Source organism: Pholis gunnellus, assembly GCF_910591455.1.
Source record: "Pholis gunnellus genome assembly, chromosome: 9".
NCBI classification, from domain to species: Eukaryota; Metazoa; Chordata; class Actinopteri; order Perciformes; family Pholidae; genus Pholis; species Pholis gunnellus.
In genome coordinates, this window is record NC_136535.1 from 6,113,736 (window position 1) to 6,138,727 (window position 24,992).

General features: G+C 45.2%; 1 protein-coding gene across 1 annotated transcript in view; it reads right to left on the bottom strand.

The window, feature by feature from the left end:
* Positions 1-1,002: 1,002 nt before the first annotated feature.
* Positions 1,003-24,992, bottom strand: part of LOC306701246 (RNA-binding protein Nova-1-like) — a 46,259-nt gene continuing 22,269 nt past the window's right edge. The window contains exons 2-3 of the mRNA XM_079166504.1: positions 16,846-17,012; positions 1,003-2,224 (exon numbers count right to left, since the gene is read on the bottom strand). Coding sequence (XP_079022630.1) covers positions 1,205-2,224; positions 16,846-16,926 — 1,101 coding nt within the window. The 5' untranslated portion in view covers positions 16,927-17,012 and the 3' untranslated portion in view covers positions 1,003-1,204. The remainder of the gene's footprint in view (positions 2,225-16,845; positions 17,013-24,992) is intronic.

Below are 24,992 nucleotides of genomic sequence, written 5' to 3' on the forward strand. Positions count from 1 at the left end.
ACAGAATTATCACAGCAGACTGCAAAGAAATGCTGTGGATCCCGCATGTTTGCCGCAGCTTGCACAGTATCACTCTCGTCGGTTTCGCACTACGTGAGGTCATCAGCGTGCACCTCGGCATTCTATCTCAAACACTAGGGCTGCTAGGGCTGCTTAATTAAAAGGTGTGTGTGTATGTGTGTGTGTGTGTGTGGGGGGGGGGGGAGGGGGCTACGTGCTGTAATGCCCCCACCGCGCTGCACTGCTTGTTGGATACATCACAGGGTGCACAGGGGGTGGTGTGCAAATGAAGGAACGTCCAGCTGATTCTCGCCCCTCCGTCCCACACCCTTCCCCGATTTCACTTCGCCCCTTCCTTCATCTACAAGTAAGAGAGGGCAGGAGGGGGAGGTGAGATCATCGTCGGGGGGAGGCAAATAAGAGGGGTCGGGGGGGATTTTGAGGACGTTTCTCCCCTTACACACCAGGCTTAAGTTTGCAGTCTTGCTCATTATAAACCCTTGTAAAAGGGATGGTGGGGGTGGGGATTGGAGGGGTGGGCAAGTAGTGAGAGAGGGGGCGGGGCAAGGGGCAAATCAAAACTCGAAGGAAAACAAAAACCCGACAGGAGGGGGACGGGTGTGGGCTGCAGGGGGAGGGAGGGGTAAGGGTTGTTTCCATAAGGGATTTACGGTTGGGGGTGCGGGGGTGAAGGGTTGTACCCTTTAAATGCACCCCCCCCCCCCACCTATCTGCACCCGTGCCCTTCCCTCCCTCCCCCCGCTTCCTGTAGCCTCTCAGGCAGTCGGCCTGTCTACATGGCATTCAGCTTTGTCCACACAATACACAAACAAACAAACAGACAGCTTAATTTACGAAACCAAACAATAAAACAATGAAACAAAACAATAAAAAATCCCGAAAGGTCAAGACGTTAAGTAATAAAACCTTATTTACATGTTACACAATTTTTTTCTTGGTTTTTCAGCGTGATAACTCCTCTCCCTCCTCGTCTTCTCAGCACATTTTTGCTTCGCGTAAAATTTTTTTTAATAGAGAATACTGAAAACACGCAGAAGAAAACAGCGCGGACGATTCCTTCTGACATTCTTGCTCTCCTCTCCTTTTTTTCCGTTCTCACTCTCACTTCTTTTTATACTCCTCCCCCAAGCCCCCACTCTTTTTTTTTCCTCTTTTCCTCCTCATTTCTCATTGGCTGTCAGGTTTAGCCCAACTTCTGTGGGTTGGTGGCACGTACCCCCTGCTCGTAGGTGATTCGCTGGCTGATCAGGTACTGTGCAGCCTGCGTGGCGGGCTGGGAACCCGTGATGGTCACCTTCCTGTTCCGAGTTCCAGGGATGAACTCGCCTTTCTTGGAGATCTGGATCCTGGCGCCGGTCAACTCCTGGTACTCCACTAGCGTCTTCCCTCCTTTCCCTAGGATGGCTCCTACCAGGTTTTCTGGCACGGCGATCTCGACCACTTCCTTTGCTCCTTCTACTAGCTTCTCGGTGGCCATTAGAGATGACGCCACCAGGGGCGACGCAGCGCTTAAGTAGCCATTGGTGGCCCCTGTAGCGGCAGCCAGGGATCCCAGGGTAAAGCCTCCGAGACCGGCTGGGTGACCTACGCCGCCGGATGCATCGCTGGCGTAGGATGCTAACAAATTAGCCGCAGCAGCTGCTGCCGGGTTAGCATTAGCCGCTACAGCTGCTAACACCCCCGAGGCTGCAGCGGGATTCAGCCCCAGGCCCAGGGAGTTGGTGTTGTAGCCGTAGCTGGCCAGGGTGTTGAGGGCGGAGGTGATGGTCAGCAGGTCGTTGCCTGAGAAGCTGGACATAGTGGTCGGGAAGGCCCCCACCCCAGCCAGGCTGGCCTGGCCGAGCAGAGAGGAAGCCGTGGCTGCCGCAGCGGCTGCCGCAGATGGCATAACCTCTGTCGAGTTGGCGTACGGGGAGCCGGTGGGGTTGGAGTTGGCGACGGGCCCTGTGATGTTGGAGTAGGAGATGTTGAGGCAGGAGGAGCTCTGTGGGTCCTCCTGGATCTTCTGGACAATGATCTCTACGGCTTTGCGGTTCTGCTCCGGCTCCCCGCTGATGGTGACCACGCGCTCCTGCAGGTTGATGCCCTCTGGCTTTTGGGATAGCTGGACCCACGCCCCGGACTGCTCCATCACCGCTTTGACTGTTGCACCACCTTTGCCGATGATCAGCCCCGCCGTACTGTTGGGGACGATCAGCTTGGCCTGGTGGGAGGGACGGGGAGGTCGGAGAAAAGGAGAAAGAAAAAAAATGTGGTTATTGCTTTATTGTTTTATGTTTTATTATAATCCAGCAATAGTTCAAAATATAAGCCAGCCTCTGTGCAACACATGGAATTACCTGAACAGAGAGATACAAGCAAAAGATGTGTTCCTTTATTAATCGGATATTTACATCAACTAAAGGAAGGGAAGATGTAGAAGGAGCAGAGAGTCAGTGTTGCAGAGAGCTTTTCTCTAATGTTGTCTACACTACGTATATTTAACAGAGAGGGACAAAAAAAGCAATGTATCCTTATACAGTGGTTCGTATGATTGTTCGTGCGTTTTCCTAAGAAAGTAAAGCAACAAATGTTAGTTTCCGCTCAAAACATGCATACGTTCTTTTACAAATAAACTTCCGTCTTCACAGGAAAAAACAGTTAGTTTTAGGCAACTAAACTACTTGGTTAGGTTCAGAAAAAGATCGTAAAATACTTCGTTAGGTTTCGGAGAAGATCGGTAAATATTTAGGATTAGGCAACAAAAGACGTAGTTTGGTTTAGGAAAAAATGGTGGTTTGGGATAAAATAACTACGGAAGTGCCATTACTTAAGAACGCAAGTTACGTAACAAATAAATCAAATTGAATTCTCGTTTTACATGGCGAGTGAACAGCAGTCTCCCAACTGACAGATCGCTGTTTGCGGTTTGTTGGACCCATCCACTCCCCCCAACCAGTCTTTATACTTCCTCGTTCATGATTACATTTTTTGGGGCATATCTACGAATTATTGTGCTTTTTCCCCGTAAGTATAGCTACGAATGCTGGATGAGACCAGCCTGAAAAAGAAAAAGAACCAAATGTCACACCAGTGATGTTCCAAATTAAACATGCATGACAACAATCCATCTTGAATGAACAAGAATCGTGCGGTGGGTAATTGGTCGTGAGAAATCTCCTCGTTGTCGCGCAGAACACGGTGAAACGGTGCACACGTTGTTAAGCACAAGAGCAGACATTAAAGGCAAGGTCGGCGCTGAAAGGGACTTTGTCAGGAACTGCTTTTCAAGAGGTGTCCTCCAGAAGGACGGGAGACAAAAAAGAGTGAAAGAAAAGACGCAGAGAGAGAGAGAGACTGAACCATGTTTGAATACAGAGAGGGAAAGAGTTTGTCGGTGTGTGTGTGTGTGTGTGTGTGTGTGTGTGTGTGTGTGTGTGTGTGTGTGTGTGTGACGATGTTCTGAAGGAGAAAATCTGAGTTAGACATACAACATTATGGAGTGCGCAGTGTTTTCTACTACCTGAACACATAACTAGTATCTTTGGTACATAATGGAGCGAAAGAGATGATGTGCATGTTGGTGAGAGAGCAGGTGATGAAGAGGTAGAGAGAGGTACATAGAGTGGGAGGGAAGGATGGATGAGTAAGAGATAGAGGGAGGGAGGGAAGGATGAGAGAGAAGGATGGATGAGAGAGAGAGAGAGAGAGAGGAATTCTAAAGAGGCTACTTGTGTGAAAAAAAAAAATAACATTGACTCCCAGGGGTCAGTGTTGCCATGGAAACACGGCTCCAGCATTCAAAGGGTAGTGAAAGGGAGTGAGGCGATGACACACACACACACACACACACACACACACACACACACACACACACACACACACACACACACACACACACACACACACACACACACACACACACACTCTCTCCAAAAACAGCGCAGTACATTTCGTTTCACATACTTGCGTGTACGAATGATGTATTATTGTTTTTTATACTATTGTTCATCGTATATAACATCATATGTAGGACATGATGCTTTTATTCATGTTGGAACATTGATACACAGCACAGTGCTTGTATATAGAAAAACAAAGAATCAATGAATTGCTTATGACATGTTTAAGTGTTCCGCAGCTGTCTAAAGAGAGTAAAAGAAAAACCATACATGTATACAAAATACTAAATATTGTTGTAATGGTGCACACTTTTCCGTGCATTGCATCCTGACACTCCAAAACGTGTTGACATCATTTTGAGTGAAGCCGAATTAGCTGAACAAACGTGTGAAAAGATTAGCACAGACTCAAGAGACTGCAGTTTTGCCCGTTGAAAGATGAAGTGAAACTAAACGTCTATATATTTCCCCCATCTGATGTCTGGAGGAGCAGAGGACCAAGAACCAAGGCACCGTTGACGTGAGCAGTGGGTGACGCATCACCGAGCTCCACATACACCATGGCAGCATCGCTTTGAATGGAAACGCACGAGAGAAAAGTGTGAGACTCAACTTCTGTTGCTTTGCGCTTCGGTGCAAACAAAAACGACAGGAACTGTTTTCTGCAAACGTGCTTATTCACAAACAGGGGCACCTGCAGGAGATGTTAGCGACTTCTGCAGCGCGTTAGCCGCCATCGCAAACAAACGTGGGTGCGTGCACGAGTGCCACGCTCTCTCCTCTTTAGAATCGATCCCACTCTCGGAGCTGAACCGCCGCTGCTGTAGCTGCTGTCTGAACGTCGAATATTCACATCGGGAGCAGAGGAGATGGGAGTGTGGGCTGCAGAAACAGGAGGGAGCTGAAGGGATACAAACAAAATAGAAGACGTGGCCTTGATGAAGAAAAGAAGACGATAGAATGAAAGAGACGGAGAGAGAGAGAGAGGGTGATCGATTCAATGAACTGAGAGAGAGGAGGACTGTTTTTCTTTGTTTTCGGTTTTTCCACGCAGAGAGAAATAAAAGAAGCGATGAAAAATCCAAAGAGAGACGGATCAATTCAACTTACAAAAGAAGAAAAAAATGTGGGAAGGCCAATCCAATTCCCTCCCTGTCTCACCCTCTCCTTTGTCCTCCCTCTCCCTGTTTGCTGCAGTTTGGAGCTGAACTACATCTGCGCGGCGCGGCAGCCCCGATGCAGCCAGTGGTTCATTACCACGCCGCATTCCACGGCTCGCTCTGTGCAACCGCGAGGCGGAAGATGAATTTGCATAGAAATAGGAAAACCGAGCAAGAGGCGTGCAGGAGGGAGCCGACGATACGGGAGACTTCAAAAACCAGAGGACGCCGTCAAACGCCCACGTCGAATATTAGAGAATTATCCTTCCCATGTGAGTGTTTGTTTGCGAGGCGACAGCGTATCTGCGGGACTAACAGGTGCAATTTCCCGCCTCTGTTCATTCATTTGCTCTTCTCGAACGAGTGGCAGTTTGTCGTCCGTTCCTATTGATTCGAGTTGTTGCCTCCGAGGCCCGCACCAACGCCCGCACCCGCTGCTGTCAGAGACTCGGCCACAATCTGCCGTCCCGCGCAGATTAATGAGCGGAGCAGAGTGCTAAACAAGTCGCCTCAATACTAGAAATCACTAAGCACATGTACTCCAACATCACATGGGGAGAAATGTGCAAACCAAACCCTTTAATAGTGAATGCAAGCTTTTCATTCAAAGAGAAGTTCAGCCAAATCATCACCATTTGAAATCATCAATCCAGCCCTTTAACATGGATTGGACACTGGTTTTAACGCAGCAGTTGGGAAATAGTTTATGAGAAAAGAAAAAAAACACGTCCGCGGAGGAAGGTGTAGAAACGATGCGAGTAGGCCTGCAGCAGGACGGCCGTTTGAGCTTTTCGACGGTTGACAGAGGTTTTGATCTCCCTGGCTGAGGTCTGCTTTTTTACGTATGAGAATTTTCCAGCGCGATTATTCTTTCTCCTTCGAGTGGCAATATTTTCAGGGAGGTTGTTGCTTTTTTCCGGGGCGAAGGAGAGGAGCGGGCGGCGGGGGGTACAAATGGAGACGAGGGATAAAAGAAATAAGTGACAGGCGGCGAGGGAGAGAGAAAAAGAGGGCGAGGGAGGAAGCTGAAAAGATTTTTTTTACCCATGAACCCTTTCATCCTCTGCACTGAAACATTCTCTCTCACACACACACACACACACACACACACACACACACACACACACACACACACACAGAGTGTTGGTGGGAGGATAAACAGTGGTGTACAGTGATGTCTGATCCCTCCTGGCCCTAATGATCCGCCGTCTTTAAATCCAAACGGATTCTCTGCTAATGAGCTTCTCCGTTTGCCTCCACTCTTCTTCTTCCTCCTCTTCCTCCTCCTACGCCTGCTCCGCTTTCTTAGTCCTCCATATTGTCGCTTCACTCTCGTTCTATCTAATATTATTTTGCAGATTCTAAAAGCTTATAAACCTCTTGGTACAAGGTCAAAACACACCCACTCCCACACAAACACACAATCTGAAGTGCATTTTATTCTGAAAATCATCATCTTCGCCCTGGTTTTATTCAGCTGACATTGTTAATGGCCGACTCAGCCAGCCAGCCAGCCAGCCTCCCACCTACCCACAATCCTCTGCTCCCAGCACCTTTCTGCATAGCCCGCTGCACAGAAGAAGATTATGTGACAGTTGGCAGCGTTCGGGATATCGCTCCAGAGTGACGGCTCTTTCATGTTTTTTTTTTCTTGCTTTAACGCTGTTTTGTGAATTATTTTTTCTTTCTACATTTTCTCATCTTTTTTTGTTTTATTTATTTCTTCCTCCCCTTGAAGAGCTTTCTATCTGTTGGGAGAAACTTGTTCCACAGAGGAGAGGAGAGGAGAGGAGAGTTTGGCGTCCATCCAGCTGCTGACGAGAACGTCCTGTTGCTGCCGGGGGTTTAGGTCGAGGGTCAAAGCCGATCTCCTGCTCATGAATACACTCACGGCAAACGCTGCGAAGGAGTGGGCCAGCGGTAAAGTGTCGACTTCAGCAGGTATACGGCGGCTTAGCAGATAAGTCCAAATCGATGCCGACGGCAGAGCGGGGGCGATTGGATTCGGGGAGCAATTTGGAAAAAGTTCAAGCGTTTAACCGCTGGCGGTTTGTGAATGCCAAAACTGTCAAAAATGCTAGTAGTTCATACTTTGAGGTGACAATAACCAGAAAGGCCAACAACATTCAGTGATTTCTACTGGACCGAACTCTGAAACAACAGTAAAGTGGCACACTGAAACCCAGACTGATGCTTCTTTAAGGCCCGCGGCTCGTTAACATCCAGCTGGCCCTCGTGGCTGGCTGTGCTCGTTATGACCTGACGAGGCTCACCTGCCACGTTCTTGGGTTTGGAACAGCAGCAGATCTAAATCACTTAACAGGAGCCCGAATCCACCTTTAACGAGTCGCAGCCGTGCAGCGAATTCAAGTTCAAGACATAAAGTGTAATTCCTCATCTTCCGTGACCTCCCCCTCTGCACTCAGCAGACTGAGACTCAGACCCTTGCACCCGTCTCTTTTGCCTTATAAACCGTCATGCTTTAATACCACTGTTCATAATTCCTCGACGTCATCTTAACGGCTCCATTTAGCTCCGCCACCCGGCTCAGCGGAATTCTGACTGGATGTTTCCTACAAAAAAATGAAACGTCTCTACCTCCCTGTCTCACTCTCTCCTCTGTCTAAAAGACAACTGCATTGAGCAAAAATAAGACTTAACAAGCAAAAGAAAAGCTTTTGTCACAAGACAATGATTGTGATCTACACCGGTTTTAGAAGGCCTCCAACTCGCCTACTTTGCCCCGTCACGTGTTTCTTTACTGTCGTCATGCTGCGAAGCAACCGTTGCAACTACAGGCGGCAAAGTGAAGACAACGTTTGAAAATGTTGCATGTTGAATTAACATGTTGATGCCAGGGTTGGTAATCTTCTTCAAAAAACTTTTTTAATTTATTGTATTTAATTAAATTTTTTTACTTTGTCAAGGATCTTTGATGTTTAATTTGACCATTTGTGTATTTTGATTTCCTGATATGTGGTTTTGTTGTTTAAAAATAAAAAAGAAAGTGGGGGAGAAAAACAACAACAGATTTTCTTCACATCCCAACCGCAATAATTGAAAATAAAGAACACGGTATCTGTTGCACTCGCAGGAAGGTGATAAGCCCGTCCAATTATTTCATTCTTCCTGAAGGATGTGCTCTTATAAACACTTTTTAACAGAGGCATGTTCAACATGTCATAGCAGGGTAAACACAGGTGTAATTAATGCAATTAATTAAGGTCCCATTCTATTTAGCCATCACCTTGAGCCAGCCGGACGCACCTCGATGGAACTGGGCCATAATGGACGCTATTAAACACAACTGTGCTTTCCTCGCAATGCTGACGTGTCAAAATGGCTGCTGTCACTAGATTTAGCAGCTTTTGCTGCTGCTGGCTACTTCCGTTGGAAAAGAGTTGGCAACACCGGGCAGGATTTGTCAGTTGGAGACATTTTTTTAATTCTAGTATATATACTCTTGTTGTTTTTTTCCTCACGGCCTTTATGCTGAGAGACAGCGAGGCAGAAGGAGCAAATGTTTGCTTTGTTTCTTCAAACAATGTATGTCATTTTGTTTATCTGTAAGCGTGTATATGTATTGTGTGTGTGTGTGTGTATCTGTGTTGCATAGACAAGTAGTAGTGATAAGCCAACGGGGTGCTGAGGTCACCGAAGCATGGAAATCGGAGAGAATAATATCTCATTTAACAAATGAGGAAACAAGTAAACTGTTAACCATGACGGCACGCACACACACACACACACACACACACACACACGGTATGTTGCGGTAGTTTGTCAGGGTATAACCTTGAGGCGCAGACGTATTAACACATAGCTCCAGCCCGCTCCCACCCTCGCGTTTCTCCTTTCTGTATACTAATAGAATATAAAATAATAATTAAACCTCCGGAGTGCTGACAGAGAAGCTGGAATTGTTTCACCGGTGAAGACGTTTGTGCGATGAAACAGCAACCAAAATGAATTAGTTGAATAATTGATGGCGCTCGACATGATGAATGGTTCAGTTTTATTGGTAAACACTCAAGAGTTTTCTCTAAAAGCCTATTCACCAGACTAGTTTTAAAATATGGCCGCCATGAGCTAAAAAGCAGTAATTTCACGAGTTTAAATCAGTATTATTACAATATACAATATTACAATATAACTGCTTCCTGAAAGTTTAAACTCCTCTCTCTCTTTGCCTCTTCTCTCTCTCTCTTTTTGCTTTCCCTTTTCTTCAACTCTCATCACACTGTAATTCCTCCATCTTTCCTTCCTTCCTTTCCTTCCTCTCTTCCTCTGTCTCCATACATCACAGAGCCGTCACGGAGGTGATGACGAATCGTGTCCTCGTCCAAAAAAGTTGTGTCGCGTTCCCTCCAGGTCACAAGGTCGAAAGACTAATTTACAATTCCCTCACAAAAAGGTGCTTACAATCCCACACATGCAAAGCTAAACGATGCACACACACACACACACACACACACACACTTTGAGATGTACGTGCACACACACACACACACACACACAGAGTGGAGGAGAGCGGACAACTGTTGAGGCTGCAGGGGTTTGAAGTCTTAAGCAGGGGACTTTAGCTTAATCTGCCTCCTCCTGATCCACAGGGTTAGTCGCCTCTCTCTCTCTGTCTCTACCTCTCTACCTCTCTCTCTCCCTCCCATCACCCTGTCATCCCTCTTTTTCCGTCTCTCTCGTCTTCTCCTTTCATCCTCCGGCCACCGTGTTAAAAATAACTGCAGGACAGAAGAGCCGGGGTACAATGACAGACAGCGACATAGTGTTAACTTTGTATACGAGAATCAAAGGGCACACACACTCACACACACGGACACAGGCACCAGTACCCACACTGGAGGTGGGCGTGGCAGAGGCTCATCAGTAAAAATGGCAACACCTGGGCTCATCAGCCACACCTGGGCCCCCTGTGCCAGCGCTCCCTTTTAACGACCCTCTTGGAGCTCACTTGGCGGTCCTTCCTGTTGACGTTACGGTTTTCTTTGCCGAATAAATAGACAAAGTAAGCCGCTGAAGAAGAGTTCAACAGCAAGAAAACTAAATATTTGTATAGTTCAATAATTCATATTACAGCCGCTTGACTCGTTAAAAATGCTCCTGATTTGTAAATGAAAATGAATGCATCATTTAACGACTGCCAGTTTACACCATGAGTCACTTTTCTTGGGAAATTGGTAATGTGTGTGTGTGTGTGTGTGTGTGTGTGTGTGTGTGTGTGTGTTTCCTTTAACCGGCTGGACCCTCTGCTGGCTCAATCATTACATGCAGTGTGCAGCCAGAGTTGTTCAAACCCACTGGCCCCAGAGTTTCCACAACATGCCCTGCTCAATTTTGGGGGAGAGTGCAGACTTTAAATTGATGCAAAATAAATCTAGAAATATTTCTGTTTTTTTTAAAGTAAACATGTTGATGACAGGAAGCGAAGGGCATTAGCTTTTTATTTTGTGTGTCAAAACAAAAGCATGAAAAGTTTCATCCGTGGTGTTCATGCAACTACAGATATTGTAAAAAGTACATTAAAATCTCTTTGCGTATTGAACTGGCAGATAATACAATGTCTCCTTCCTTCCTTGCTTCCTTTCACCTTGGAATCCTTTGTGTTTACCTCCTCTCCTCCTGTATCTCTGATTTTGTCTCTTGTAAATTTAAACTTTAATCACATACAATATCCAAGTTGTTTTCTTTTAGATGTACCTCGTTAATCTCTTGTTGTTTCCCTGGGAATATAACCACCCTTCCCCAACTCTGTAAATATTTCATTCAAAACATCTTTCTTTTGACCTAAAATGGCCCTTATACGCCGTCATAAACGTGTCCTTAATAACGACACAACAAAAGCAAAACAGAGAAACATGAGAAGAAGAAAGGAAAAGAAAAGTGACAGGAATGCAAAATGTTTTTTCTGTGCGTGGTGTTCACATGTGTAGAGCAGGGCAGGAAAATACAAATAACAGCAGAGATAATGTAATGCAGACACTCAATCATGACGGTTTGGAGAAGATAAGAGACGCAGAGAGAGAGAGAGAGAGTGTGTGTGTGTGTGTGTGTGTGTGTGTGTGTGTGTGTGTTATTCTGCTGACTCAGTGGTTTGGCAGAGACTGCAAATCACAGGACTGACAGGAAGATAAAATGTTACGTAAGAAGGCAGCATACTGTAAAAGTCTGCTCTGGAGTGTAACATTCTGACAATACAACGGTTAAAAATCTGTTACTTATTCAGTCTCTCTTTTAAGCCCTCAAAGCAGACATGGTGATTGTTGGATCAGTGAAAGCGGTTTTGACAGGGTTTGTTTTGTTTCTGTGGACTTTGAATGACGTGTGTTTTCTGAGAATCAACAAGTTAAAATGACTGTTTTTATGGCTGGAGTGGTGCGTATTAAATGTTGAAATGTTTTGTACATTAATATATACATTAATATATATTAATATATAATATACACTTCTTCAGCATCTGAGACAAAGTGAGCCAGACTCTACGTTTTCCTGACATTTGTGGCCAACTTCCTGTGCAGGGAAGACAATAACAGGAAGTAGGAAACAGGTGTTCGCGCTGGAGGTGAAAGTTCACCGGAAAATGCCCCCTCTCTCCTTCAGGAAGTGGTCGGAGGGAGCGGCCAGGAAAAACAGCCAGACTAGAGGCGATGAGCGTAAATGCTCAAGTATTTACGTGTTTGCCGTTTTCAGTCTGAGTAAAAGCCGGCAAGGGCCAGAAATAGCTCCGGAATATTAATACCACAACAAAACCACAAGCCATTTACAGCTGATCTCACAGGGGAGACAGCTTCGGCTCTGCAGCTCACTTCCAAAACACCATAGTGCAACAATAACAGACGAGAGAGTGTTTTATTGCCAATATGAATACAATATTGATGCAGTAAGTAGGTGATGCTTCACTACATTACACATAAACACAGAGAGGGAGGTCTGAGTGCTTCGGCTGATCACTGATGTTGTGCGCTGCTTTTCTTCTTTACAGGACACTAAAACAACACACGGTCACAAACTAGCCCTAAAACCTGGACCTGGTGCATATACTTAATAAGAAGTAGACGTAGCCACCGCGACGTCACCCATTGGTTTGTGGACTATGATTTTGAAGCCTCGAGTTTGGCAATTTGGCCGCCATCTTGTTTTTCTGGAACCGGAGGTGACGCAAGAGGGTGGAGCTAAGAACAGAATGCTGAATAAGGCGTCCGAAATGTTACAATGAACTTTTATGAAGTGAAAACACACTCTCAAAGGGTTAAAGTTGAAAGACGAGAACACACACGACTCCCTGACCGGACACCGCCGTGGTAGTGACCTGTCAATCACAAGGTAGCCCCGCCCTAAAGCATACTCTGCTTTATGGTCTATTTGACTCTAAATGAACATCATGCTGTATTGAAGAAGACTTGAAACTAGAGATTGAGACCATAAACTCATGTTTACAATGTGTACTGAGGGAATAGATCAAGAGAGGAGTAGAGTCATTTTCTCATAGACTTCTATACAACCAGACTTCTTTTTGAAACTTGAATAGTTGCCCCCTGCTGGTCATTTCAATCAGAAATCAGAATTGGCTTCACTTTTCAGACCCGGAGGTTTGGCGCCTGCTGTGTGACATCACCCACTGGTTAAAATGTGGGTTCATTACTTGCCATCAACATTTATTTTTACACTTTACAACAAGTGAAATTAGATATTAACACCCAAAAGCAACCACTGGCCAATAAAAGTGTAATGAAATCCCTCAATAAATTCTCCTCTATATGTCACGTCAGCCCTCATTAGACCCGGTAGAAGAATTCATTCAGCCCATAAATCTGCTCCGCTGTCCTGTTATGCGGCCCTGAAGTCACCGACTCAGCCCGGACTCTTGTTCTCTGAATTGTGTCCTCCTCTCTGTCTCTATGTCATTTAACTCCACACCCTCTCCCCAGTTCTCTTCGTCTTTTTCCTCAATATTATAAGTGCCCTTTTGAACATCTCTCTCTCTCTCTCTCTCGCCCAGTTCCCAGGGGTTAACCAGTGAGGCCAACACCACATGCTACAACAGCCGCACTCTTGACAAGAAGAAGAAGAAGAAGGGGAAGACATTTTATCCACAACCCCAAAATAGCAGACAATCGACGGCTGCACCACAGAACACCAGTTCATCTTTCATGGGCACACTTGTTGTGTATGACAGAGCTCCATTCATCAGATCAAAGTGAGTTTGTGTTTGTGTGTTTCCACAATGACAGCCATGCTTTTAAATACCGAGACCTCTCAGCTTACTCACAGCCCACTGACCTTAAATGTATATGTGACTGAGCGTGTGTGTTGGGAGTAATGTGTTACTTACAGTACTCTTACTACACTTTGTGGTGACTACAAACGAAGGACGTTCCGCTTTTTTTAAGTTGTTAATTTGGCACAGTTTATAATAAAATGTTACTTTTGCATTTTTTTTCTCATATATTCTTCCATAATTCTGTGCTACTAAATTGTCTGTCGGAAAACAAAAGCACTTGAACAAAATACTTTTAATTGTTTTCCTTATATTTCACCGTTAGATAGAAGGAAAATGTGTCACACTGTATTACACTGTCACAATGATATTATTATTGATCTTTTTCACAATTGAGAGCAAAGATATGTATGCGCTATTACCTCAGATGCAGCGTGCTCATATAGTCGTGGATCACTTTATCAACATGCTTCTGTTTCCTCAGAATGCAGGCGACATCTTAACACAACTTTAAATCAGGTCCTTTGGGTTTTGAACGATGCTCGGCTGAGTGAACTGTCTTTGAAAGGTCGGGGCATCTGTTATTTTGGTCTGGGGCTTTCTTTCTGTGTGTGTGTGTGTGTGTGTGTGTGTGTGTCGGAACATGTGTGTATCTGTGTGTCTTCAAATTGCTGCACAAATCCATTTAGTCGCCTCTCCGACGTGGTATAAATAGCCTAAAGAGCAACAGGGGGATTCGCCCTCTATTATAAGTGTCTAAATATCAGCAGCTATTAGCCTGCTTGTCTCCCTGCGGCTGCTCGCCTCGTCCAAAAGAGTATTTCTCAACTGTCAGTCAGCCTCGGGCTCAGACGCTCACGACGCCGACGATACGAACAGAGAACACATGTCGGGTCTGCTACTTTTAGTTTTGTTAAAAGAGAGTCTTCCCCTTTTCTTTTTGGCACATCTGCACATATTCGCTTGCGGGCGGAAAATTAAAACGAAAAGATTGACACCAGTCTCATGTCTGCACACTAAAATGTGAAGCTACTGCGAGCGGCTGGTTAGCTTAGCACTAAGAAAAGAAAAAAACAACTAGTGTCACTCCATAATACCCCCCAGCCATCACTTCTACAGCGCACTAATGGACACTTTATTGCTCATTTGTTAAATCTGTACATAAACTGATTTGTCGAGTCACAGTGTTACGCGGTGTTCGGATATAAACCGTTAGTTTTGTTCAAAGTGTGAGCTATTTCGTTGAGTTGTCTCTTCGCGAAAATCAATTTATTAAGGTGACGCAGCATATATGTGTTTTAGGGCTTTTATTGTGAAAGGTAAGAACATAATGAGTAAACCTGTAATGGGAGCAATAGAGTTTGCTGTTTTGGTTCAGACTACTGAGCCTCAGTGTTATTACAATATTACCTTCATAATTAGAGGCACGACTCGTAACCCTAAAGTCAGCACTCTACAGATATAAACCGTTATCAACGGATATCTTTTCTCGTAAAATGCCCGGTGTGATCAGTAACACTGGTGTTGTCAAAAATATATTAACAGGAGGGAAAATGTTCCCACTGTGACATCCCACACATCACTTCGCCATGTTACAGGAGTGTATGTGCTGCAGTATTGTCGGTCTCTGAGCAGTGACTTCCTGGACTCCCCACTGGTTGCATGGCAACTACAACCTGAGTTTGGTGTGGAAAAAAACAACCTGACAGACCTGCACAGAGACCTGTGGCCTCAACCGCATCACATCCAGCACTTAAGGGATGAACGGGATTCCCAAGGAGATGCTAAACAATTACCTACAGGTGTGATATCCAGGTGTGCACATACATGTATTGAATAAGTAGTCCTTCACCATCCCAGCATGCAAATTAGAACAAGCAAGACACAGTCTGTGCACACAATACAATACTGTTGTCTGCATGAGCCTCAACATGTCTGTTGGAGTTCAACTCTGCAGAGTGTGTGTGGGCCGGAGGGTCGAGTGTGGGTGAGTATGTGTGGGCCTATCTGTGTGTGTGTGTGTGTGTGTGTGTGTGTGTGCGTGCCCACAAGCCCTGGTCGACTGCGTCGTCTGGCAAGCCTGAACAGTCAATAGTTGGAAACAATGCCAGACCTGACTAATCAATAGGGAGCAATCATGAAGAGAGAACGATGATAATCACTTAAACGGATCATAATCGATGGCCGCACTAATTGTCCCGCATTACACGGCTGTACAATCAGCAGCGGGGTGAGCTTCCTGTCAACTGTTTCTATAAGCACACACCAAACTTTGTGAAAGGTTTCTGCTGTCAGTTTCTTTGTAAACAGCTGAAACATGACGCGTGTTTTTAGTTTAATGAGTATCAGCTACTTTCCATATAATAAAACGTGAAGGGATGAGAAAGCTTCACAGGTACAAATTCGAGAGATGCAAACAAAAATAGGCGGTAAGAAAAAAAAAAAAGGCCTTCAGCAGAAGTGAAATCAAGGTTCTGTTGAATGAATTTAAACAAACGAAAATGTGATTTCAAAATCAAAGAGCATCGAAAAGCAGTCTGAAAGCCATCTAGAATCTGAATACATGCAAAACCATCCAAGAGCTTTTATTGTCTTAATTGGGATCATTGGACCAATAGTATTTCTTTAATAATCCAAAAATGATAATGACTCTGAAACATGTAATGATCTAATGTGACTCTATGATATTCATATCATTTATATATATATTTCTTTATGTTCGTCCAATTTAAAAAAAAAAAATGTTTTCTTTTGACAATCTGTCGACTGCGAAAACAAGATTTTTTTTTTCTTATCTCGGTTAGAGAGCGAAGTGCAAAAATAAGAAAACGTCAACGGGCACAAACAGGATGAGAACAAATCGCGAAAACGAACAGAAATAAGAGGAAATTCCCTCCCGAGCCCGATTGTAACAAAGAGAGAGAGAGATCAGGACACTCGCTCACACTTCCTCCCTCAGCGGGAAACTATTCCCAGTTGGCGGGTGGATGTTTAGGTGTGTGTGCGTGTGTGTGTTTGTGTGTGTGGCACCCTACAGTTCACACCACATGGGGAGTTTATATGTTCACACTGCATCCTGTCTGGGTGGGTGTCATCTCTCCACACTATCTATTCCTTTTCTCTCCAGTCTTGACCTTTCTCCTTCTTTTCTTTTCTTTGCATTCTTATCTCCCTGATGCTCCTTTCCCCTTCATTTCTTAATCCTTCCCCCCCCCTCCTCCCTCATCTGTTTACATGTCTGCATGCCGTTTCTCTTCTTTTTCCCCCCCCGCCTCATTCAGTTTCACTCACACAGAAAATCACAGCTCGACCACAGCAATGCGCACGGTTTGACACTCCGCAGGCAAACACTTGGCTCCCTCCTCTTCCTCACACACCCCTTGAGCCGAAAGCAGAGCTGGCACACGCAAACAACTAACAGACACACACACACACACACACACACACACACACACACACACACACACACACACACACACACACGTAGGGAGAGCCTGAGTTGCTCTGGGTTTTCCTGGAGTGAGAATAGAAGGAAACAGTCAGGACTGACCTGTTTGATGCGGTCGGGGTTGACGGTGGTCTGTGGCTGCAGGATGCTGACCGGCTCTGTCTTCTGGGTGCTCTGAGGCATCTCCCTCACCTTCTCAGCGATGAAGTCGTGGACGCCGTTCAGCGCCTCCACCGTCCCCTGGATCAGACACACGCGCTCTGTCGTTCCTGCAGACAAAAACAGGTCGGTGCGTGAGTTTTAAACTGATGGCAATCAGTGCTTGGTGGAGATACAAAAAAAAGCTAATTTGAAGCAATAATCACGGTATGTTTAAAAAGGTAAGCTTCAAAACTAAGAATCTTCTGTTTTGATCCTTTTTAATGTGCAGTTGAATGAAGATGAAACCAACCCCTGGCTCATACTGCTTTTCAACAAATAACAAGATAAGATATAAGGAAACTGTAATGATCGCCGCTAGGAAATACACAGCTGCAGCAGCAAATAGTAGCAGCAAAGAGAAAACTAAAATATCATGAAACGAAAAAGAGTCGCAAAGCGAGAAAACGGAACATGTAACATCTAATGTGGTAGGTCACATGCTCACTTTTCCACCTCTGAACATATCAGAAACATTCAGTTCATGTTTCCAGGACCTCGTCCATCCAGGAAACAAATTCCCTCCCTGGTCCAATCAAACGGGCTGAACTCTATTTCACAAATCAAAGAGCATTAACACTCAGCGTCCTCAGCAGGGGGAACTGGGATTATTGTTCACCTGCAGGAAATATTGGAAACATAAAACTATATGTGTGCATTTGCTAGTTTGTTTTTGCGTGCAATATTATTCTGTTTCCTGAAGGAAAGCGTTGCCAGACACTCAACGGTTACAACATTGGAGACTGAGCGATGGAATTAATGATCAAGTAGGAAATCAGACATTTTTAAACACTGCAGTCTGTAGTAGCACCGTGACACATTTTTGTTATTTCGGCTTCAGTCTGAGGATGTTCATTGTCCTTTTTTTACACAAAGCCTCGACAGTCTAACAGGTTCTACTAGGTCCAGGCAGTCGGTTTCCATCCTTTGTATGAAAACCAATGAGCAGACTCTTGAAACTTGTGCAAATTGAAGTCGGTACTGCATTGTTAAAAAAAGAATGCACTTCACTGTGATGCTTTGCACACCTCCGGCAAGCTACGAGAGTGTTCATTAATTTTGAACTTTACAAAATGAATGAAAAATAAATATCTGTGAATTGAAACATAATGCGACTTGTAGAAACCACATGTCATGCGTGGCCCTTCACAGCCCTTAAAGAGCACTTTAACCTTGTGGTTCAAGCCAAGGCACTGATAAACCTCTCACCGTGCTAATACTTTATGACCCTCCCCGTTTATGAAAATGTTGCAGGTCTCTCGGAGAATAACAACGTCAGTGTCGTGTCCAGAGAGCAGGGCCAGTGTTGACAGACGGACAGACACACAGGGGAGAATCTAGGCCGATGCAAAGCCTCTCAGTCCTCTGTGTCTCCATAACACACTGAAAGTAAATCTCTCTTTGGCTGTTTCCCTCTCTCACCATTTTAGTATTTATGCTCTCTCACTCCTTTCTCTTTTTTCATTTTGCTCTCTCTCCTTTCCTTCACCCCCCCCTCATTTCCTCCTCTTCCTCTCCCTTCCTCCCATCTCTCTCTCTCTCTCCCTTGACTCCAGTATTTAGTGGGATCTGCCCTTATCTCGGCCCAGCAGCGTGTCAGTTAGCGCTTCCTGTCTCCTCCCTCCGCCCGCATTGTTGGACTGGCTCGGTTTGGCCCGGCCCGGCCCTCTGTGGCTGCACTGGGAGCAGCATGATAGAGGGATAAAAGCTGTGCAGTATGTGTGTGATTGTGTGTGTGTGTGTGTGTGTGTGGGGGGGGGGGGGGGGGGGGGGGGATGCATCATGGTGTAAGAGCAGAGACTTCAAGAAGCCAAATTAAAGAATGTGGGCTGGAATTTGATTTAAGAAATAAAACACTGGTCGAAGCAGACTGAAGAACCCAAGTGAGACTTTATGAAAATACAACGACACAGTGATACATAACATCGAGCGTCAGTGAACGTCAAATACATGTTTTGCATTCATTCTGGACAAAGAAGCCGCCTTAAATGATTAAAAAAAGTTATTTCTCATGAATAAATGTAAGATACCTTTAATACTTTAAAATGTGGACTTGAGGATTCTCTCACATCCTCTAGAGTCCAGACAAAGAGAAGAGTGTGTGCAGGGTGGAAGGCTCGAAACAACAGGCTGGAAATAAAAGCACACGCAACACGTCCAGGCATTTGTAACATTTGGCTACCTGGCTGGGCTTGACGGCCGTTAGCAAATAACATCATATTAATTCCCATCTCTATTTTTACATTCTGTTGACAGCAGTGACAAACGGTCTCTGTTGACAGCAGCTGAATGCTTCAGCTCGGCCGCGCGAGCGTGACGCAAGCTAACAAATGTATGAGAGCTTGAGATTTAAGATGTAGCCACATGCTATTGCTATGTCGGTGAACATTTCAGCCCCATTCCGTGTTTCATTCAGCATTAGTGAGTGACAGTGTGTGCGTGTGTGTGTCTGTGTGTGTTTGTGTTTGTGTGTGTGTGTTTGTGTTTGTGTGTGTGTGTTTGTGTTTGTGTGTGCTTGTACTGAGGAAACTGGGCTTCGCCTCTCCCCGACAGCTGGTGCCCTCTGGGTAATCTGTACCCGTCCAATCACAGGCCCGGATTAGCAGGCCATTGTCTTGGCATGAGTGCGTGATTGTCTCTACGTGTAGCTTGTGATCGTGTGCACATGCATTTGTCTGCGTGTGTGTGTGTGTGTGTGTGTGTGTGTGCGTGTGTGTGACGAGTGTGTTCGTAGCGGGAAAGGCCACTCTGTCTGTGGAGATCATGTTGAAACCGCTGCAGCAGAGACCCGCTTTGTTTCATCACAACATTTTTACTTGAAGATCAATTAATGTTCATATAATACAAAATATGATTGATGGTATTAGGTTCATGCGGTATTTGCCGTCTTTGTCATGCAGCGAGCGCACACAGACTCTCGGTCCCGGTCATGCAAACGCCAAACCAGCGCCAACACCTCCCTCAGTGATCCAGTGTGAGCTCTGTTGGCAGCAACCTCGGTCCCACTGGTGCAAGACATCACCGTGTGTGTCTGTGTGTGTGTGTCTTTGTGTGTGACTTTTGCATCATAATCATTTGACATTTTTACGGTTGGAAGCCGTTTTTTTCCAAGCTCGGGTGTGCTGCAGCTGCTGAAGTGATATCTGTTCGGCGTTGTTAAAACTGGGTTTGTAATGTTGCTCGTGGGGACCAAGAACAACAACCTACACAGTCAACTCATGCCTTATTTCTACTGCAGGATCCGACAAAAAAGTTAAGTTGGCATGAGTTTTGCTTTACTGTAATTTACTGTTTTTGTTCTTTAATTCCAGTTCCAATAAGGAGGTGAAACTAATTTTAAATTCCAACAACGTTTAGGTGAAGCTAGCAGCTCTGTGGATCCTGATTCGTCAAGAAAATGTGTGCTTTCATCGCAAAAAAGGATCCGCGAAAGAACCGCCACGTGCATTTGCAGCGGCAGACCGATACCACTGAAATGTATACTGCACTTCAAACAACCATGTTAAAGTCCAGAGAGGCATTCTAAGGGAAGGAAATGGAGCTGAGAGTTTGGGATCATTGGAGATGCACCACAGGGCTAAATGTTTTAGGGGGAACATTATGAAAAAGATAATGATATGAAATTAAGGACCACAACATACTGACTAAAGCTAGAGTCTCTGGTTGTCAAAGATATGGAAAATACAAAGAGATAACAAGGTTTTAATGCAACCTTTCAGGTCCACTGAGTCACATCAATACAATCTATTTAGTCGTGGTCCTGCGAAAGCGTTTCCATAAATAACTGGCAAACGTTTAGTAAATACAGGTTCCTGCTGAGGTTGTCCAGCTCCTGATGCAGCTATCTAGTGTCACTCTGGACTAACCTGCAGAGTGGAGCACAGACGGTACAAGAGGTTCAATTACAGGAGCTCTTATTTCTACCGGAGGATGATGAGGATTGAAAATGAAAAGGGAGCGTCTGTGAAATTCATACCAGACGCTGAACTACGACTCGCAATTTCCACAGTGACCAAGTGACCCGGCAGCACTTCGATCAACACCAGAACACATCATCATCCTCATCACCATGATCCGGGCTGTGGACCCTGGCGGTTGTTTTTATTAAAAGTCTAACTTGCATGACTCACTCCTTCCTCCTCTCCTCCTCCTCCTCTCCTCTCCTCCTCCTCCTCCTCCTCCCTGATGACCAGAGAGGCACCGGAGGCAGCAGACAGAGTGCAAAGCGAGCCGCTTCTCCTCTGATTTCTGACTCACAGCCACACACAGAAACATATGCGCGCACAGTGTGACGACGCGTACCGATGAGCAGACAGCAGAATGTCCCTCGGTGCTGAAAAAGCGAACGCGCGTAAACATGTCAGCGTTCAAAGCCACTTGATCCTGCAGCGGGAGGGGACACGTTTCGCAGAAGGAAGACACTTCTCCTTGTTTGGAGGGAGTACGCTTTGTGCTTTGCTACAAACAAAACCTCATGGAAGTCGCAGGAAAGGAAAAAGATGAACTTGCATCGATTTCCAGCCTTTCTCGTTGCATTACAAGCCAGTGATTTAACAACAGCAGAGTGACACACTGTCCCGTGGAGTAAACACTCGTAGCATAGGATGCTTCTGTAAAACCACGGTCAACGTTTCACATCAGCCTTGTGTCCCACTTGCAGGGACGCACACTGCCACGTGGACGACCTCGTGGAAGGATTGGTTAGGTTTAGGCAACACAACTTCTTGGTTAAGGGAAGAAAAAAACCCACTGTTTGTGTTCAAATAGTTACGTAACAACAACCGCCCCTAGCGGACTTTATACGCAATGCTACGTAACGAGCGTCAAATCAACGTTAACAGCGATCTCCTGAGTGAGAGTCCAACGTTTGTTTGACCCGTCCCTTCCTACTGCACTCGCCTTTATCTACCACGTGACTTTCAGTATCGGCCACTCCATATACTGCTCCGTTTGCTCCGCGTATCCAAGGTTTGCAGAAACATACAATACCGACTGTTTTTCCCCGCAGACTGAGCTGAGGTGGTGGTGGCCGCTCTGGGCCGCCGTAAGCTGACGGTAAAGGCACATAACATGAAAAGTCGCACCAGCTTTAAAGGTCAAATGATGAACTGTAGATTTCAGGGGCGTTAAACCCCAAATTGAACAAATGAAAGGGTCCCTCTGACAATTTTACACATGAAGTCCCGTTTCCTCGTGCCTGTGAAAAGAGTGATCTCATGTCTTCTCTGGATCTGCGGTGAGTTTTCTCAGCTTGGGTTTGGAGACTTCACATTCATAACAAAAAGATAAAAAAGCTAGCGCACTGTCTTAATATAATTATTTGTCCGATTAATGTACATTATTATGTCCAAATGTACAATATTGTCAAGCTTATTTTTTGTAATATTTTCCTGTTCATGTTTTACAATTTAAAAACATACATTTTTAAACAAATATCTTTGCAGGGATGTAATATATTCCTGGCAGAGTAAAACAACTGATAAATAGTAAATAAGCCTCATATGAGCTCAGTCACTTCTCAGAGGGAATAAAGGGAATCAAAAGATAAATGAAGCTGCAGCTACAAACTAGGCCACCGAGGAGTATTTATTTACAGACCACGATGTAAAAACTCTGCGACTTTCCTCAACAAAGTCAGAGAGCTTCCACCACCTGGAAAAAGAAGAAGTTATTCCTTCTTGGTTTATTAATGTTGTTTTTCAGCCCAGACACCCACTAATGGCATAAAACAGTCTGGTTGGCTGAAACCCGATTATTGTGTGAAGCAAGTTGTGAAATAAATTCTCGCAAAGGGACCCGTTTGTAAAAGAAAGAAAAAAATCACAAAGTTCCTCCTAAGAGTCCTTAAACGATCCCAGAAGTTCCCCGTCGGCAGTGAGTTGCTCAAACTTATATATTTTTTTTAATATTTGAGAAATAACAGCGGAGGCCAACGCAGCGGACGGAGAGAAGAGACGAGATGTGACAGCGTCGCCAGAGGTCATGTGTTCACAGGTACATGATGTTCCTGCTCACGCTGGTCTGAGACGACGGAAAAGACAGCAGAGAGAGAGAGAGAGAGAGAGAGAGAGAGAGAGAGAGACAGAGGGGTTCGCGCGACTTCTGTCACATCCGGAATGCGTCAAAAGCACTGTGGGGGGGTGGGGCGCGCATGTCAAAATGTAGTGACACCGGGAGAAGGAGGGAGACGAACGGAGAGAGACGGACTGAGAGACGGACTGGGACGCAGAGAGAGAGATGGCTGTTCAGCAAAACACAGAAACCTGACAGTGTATCGTGGGACATAAGAGACACCTTTTTCCAGACGTCTTTTTTTAAATATTTTCAAAAAAAATTCAGTGTTTTTACACAATTACACTCTTTTCAACTTATTTCCACAGCCAGATATTCACGTCACTGACAGTATAAACTGAGCGGGAGACAGAGTCAGATGCAGAGAGAAAGATGGAATGCAGTCATTACATATACAAAACATTTGAGTTGATGAAAATCAAATCCAGGCAGAAGGATACGAGAGAGAGAGAGAGAGAGAGAGAGAGAGAGAGAGAGAGAGAGAGAGAGAGAGAGAGAGAGAGAGAGAGAGAGAGAACTATGAGTAAAATCCATCTGGTAGCATAGAATAACCTCCAAGGCTCAATCCCAGCTGATTGGAAGCACAGTGATTGAATGTAAGCTCATTAAACAGATTTCCTTAGGCTGCGGATAAGCTCAGGTTAACTGGCTACCTTTGATCAGATCGGTTGGATTAGCCGGCTGTTAGCGGTGCAGCTGAACGCCTTGTTGTTCCAGCGGGTTAAAGAGTGAATGAAACGGCTAATAGGACTACGACAGACGAGCGGACCGAAGGATGACACACTAATCAGCAGTGTTTAAGGTCAGCGGGAGAATCCTGATGTGTCAGCTTGCGCGTTCATCACACTTTCGTGATGGTTTTTCACTAGGAAGGAGAATACGTGACACTTTCAGCCCCGCTTCTCTCGTGAAAAGGTTCACTCTGATATTGAGTTTAGAAACAAATGAGAGAAACTTTGAAAACTGAACAAAGAGTGGTCCTCGCGTTGGCCTTTTGGAAATCCCTGCTTTGTAATAACTCCACTGACATTATGAGTTAGAGTTTCAAATTGCGAGTCTCATTCAAATGCAGTCATTTCAAACACAAGATGAATCAAATTCATTAGCAACCAATATTCTGCGCGCCAAAGGATATTACTACCAAGATAAACCAATATCTATCCATCATCAGCATGCGGACCAGGATTCATTCTCCTCAACAACAAAGGGTAGGGGGGGCGGGGGGCGGGGGGGGGGGGGGGGGGTGAGCTTTATCTGCTACATAAGCAACATTTCTTGAAACTACACAGGTTTATTCCAGCTGTAAAGGGACGTTTACAACACAATTCCCACATAGAAGCCATTCTGTGGCACATGCAGACACACATTTAAGGCTGAATATGTACTAATGTCTTCAAGCTCTTTTTCCAAATTGAATTTTGTTGCCACATGTAGTCCCCTCACATGACGAAGAGTCCTTTTTTCAACCTGCTCTTACTCTACAGTGACATCACCGCAGCTTCTTCGCCCAACGACCCCTCGTAAAGCGAAAAAAAGAGAAGTGCTGACGACGACCTCTTTCGGTGAGAGATGGATGGGTTCACTGACCGACAGCCCAATAAGCCAATGGAAATGGCCGCTCGGAACCTCAGTGTCCAATTAAAACGCTTTTATGGCCCAATAAGCAGGCCCAGCTGTGCGGAAAAACCCCAAAAGGAAAGTGTCATTTATTTATTCTTTTCACTCTTATTGATTAACAGAAAAGTAGAGACAGATACATGAATAGACGGATGGATGATGCATAACTGCTGCTGCAAAGTTTGGCCTTGTGTCTCACTCGCACACAAGTGTGATTCTACACCAAACACACCGTCTTACATGCAGCTGGGTGGGCAGCTGTTGGTGAGGTCATCAGTTGTTATTCAAAAAGAGAGAGAGAAAGAGAGAAAGAGAAAGAGAAAGAGAGAGAGAGAAAGAGAGAGAGAGAGAGAGAGAGAGAG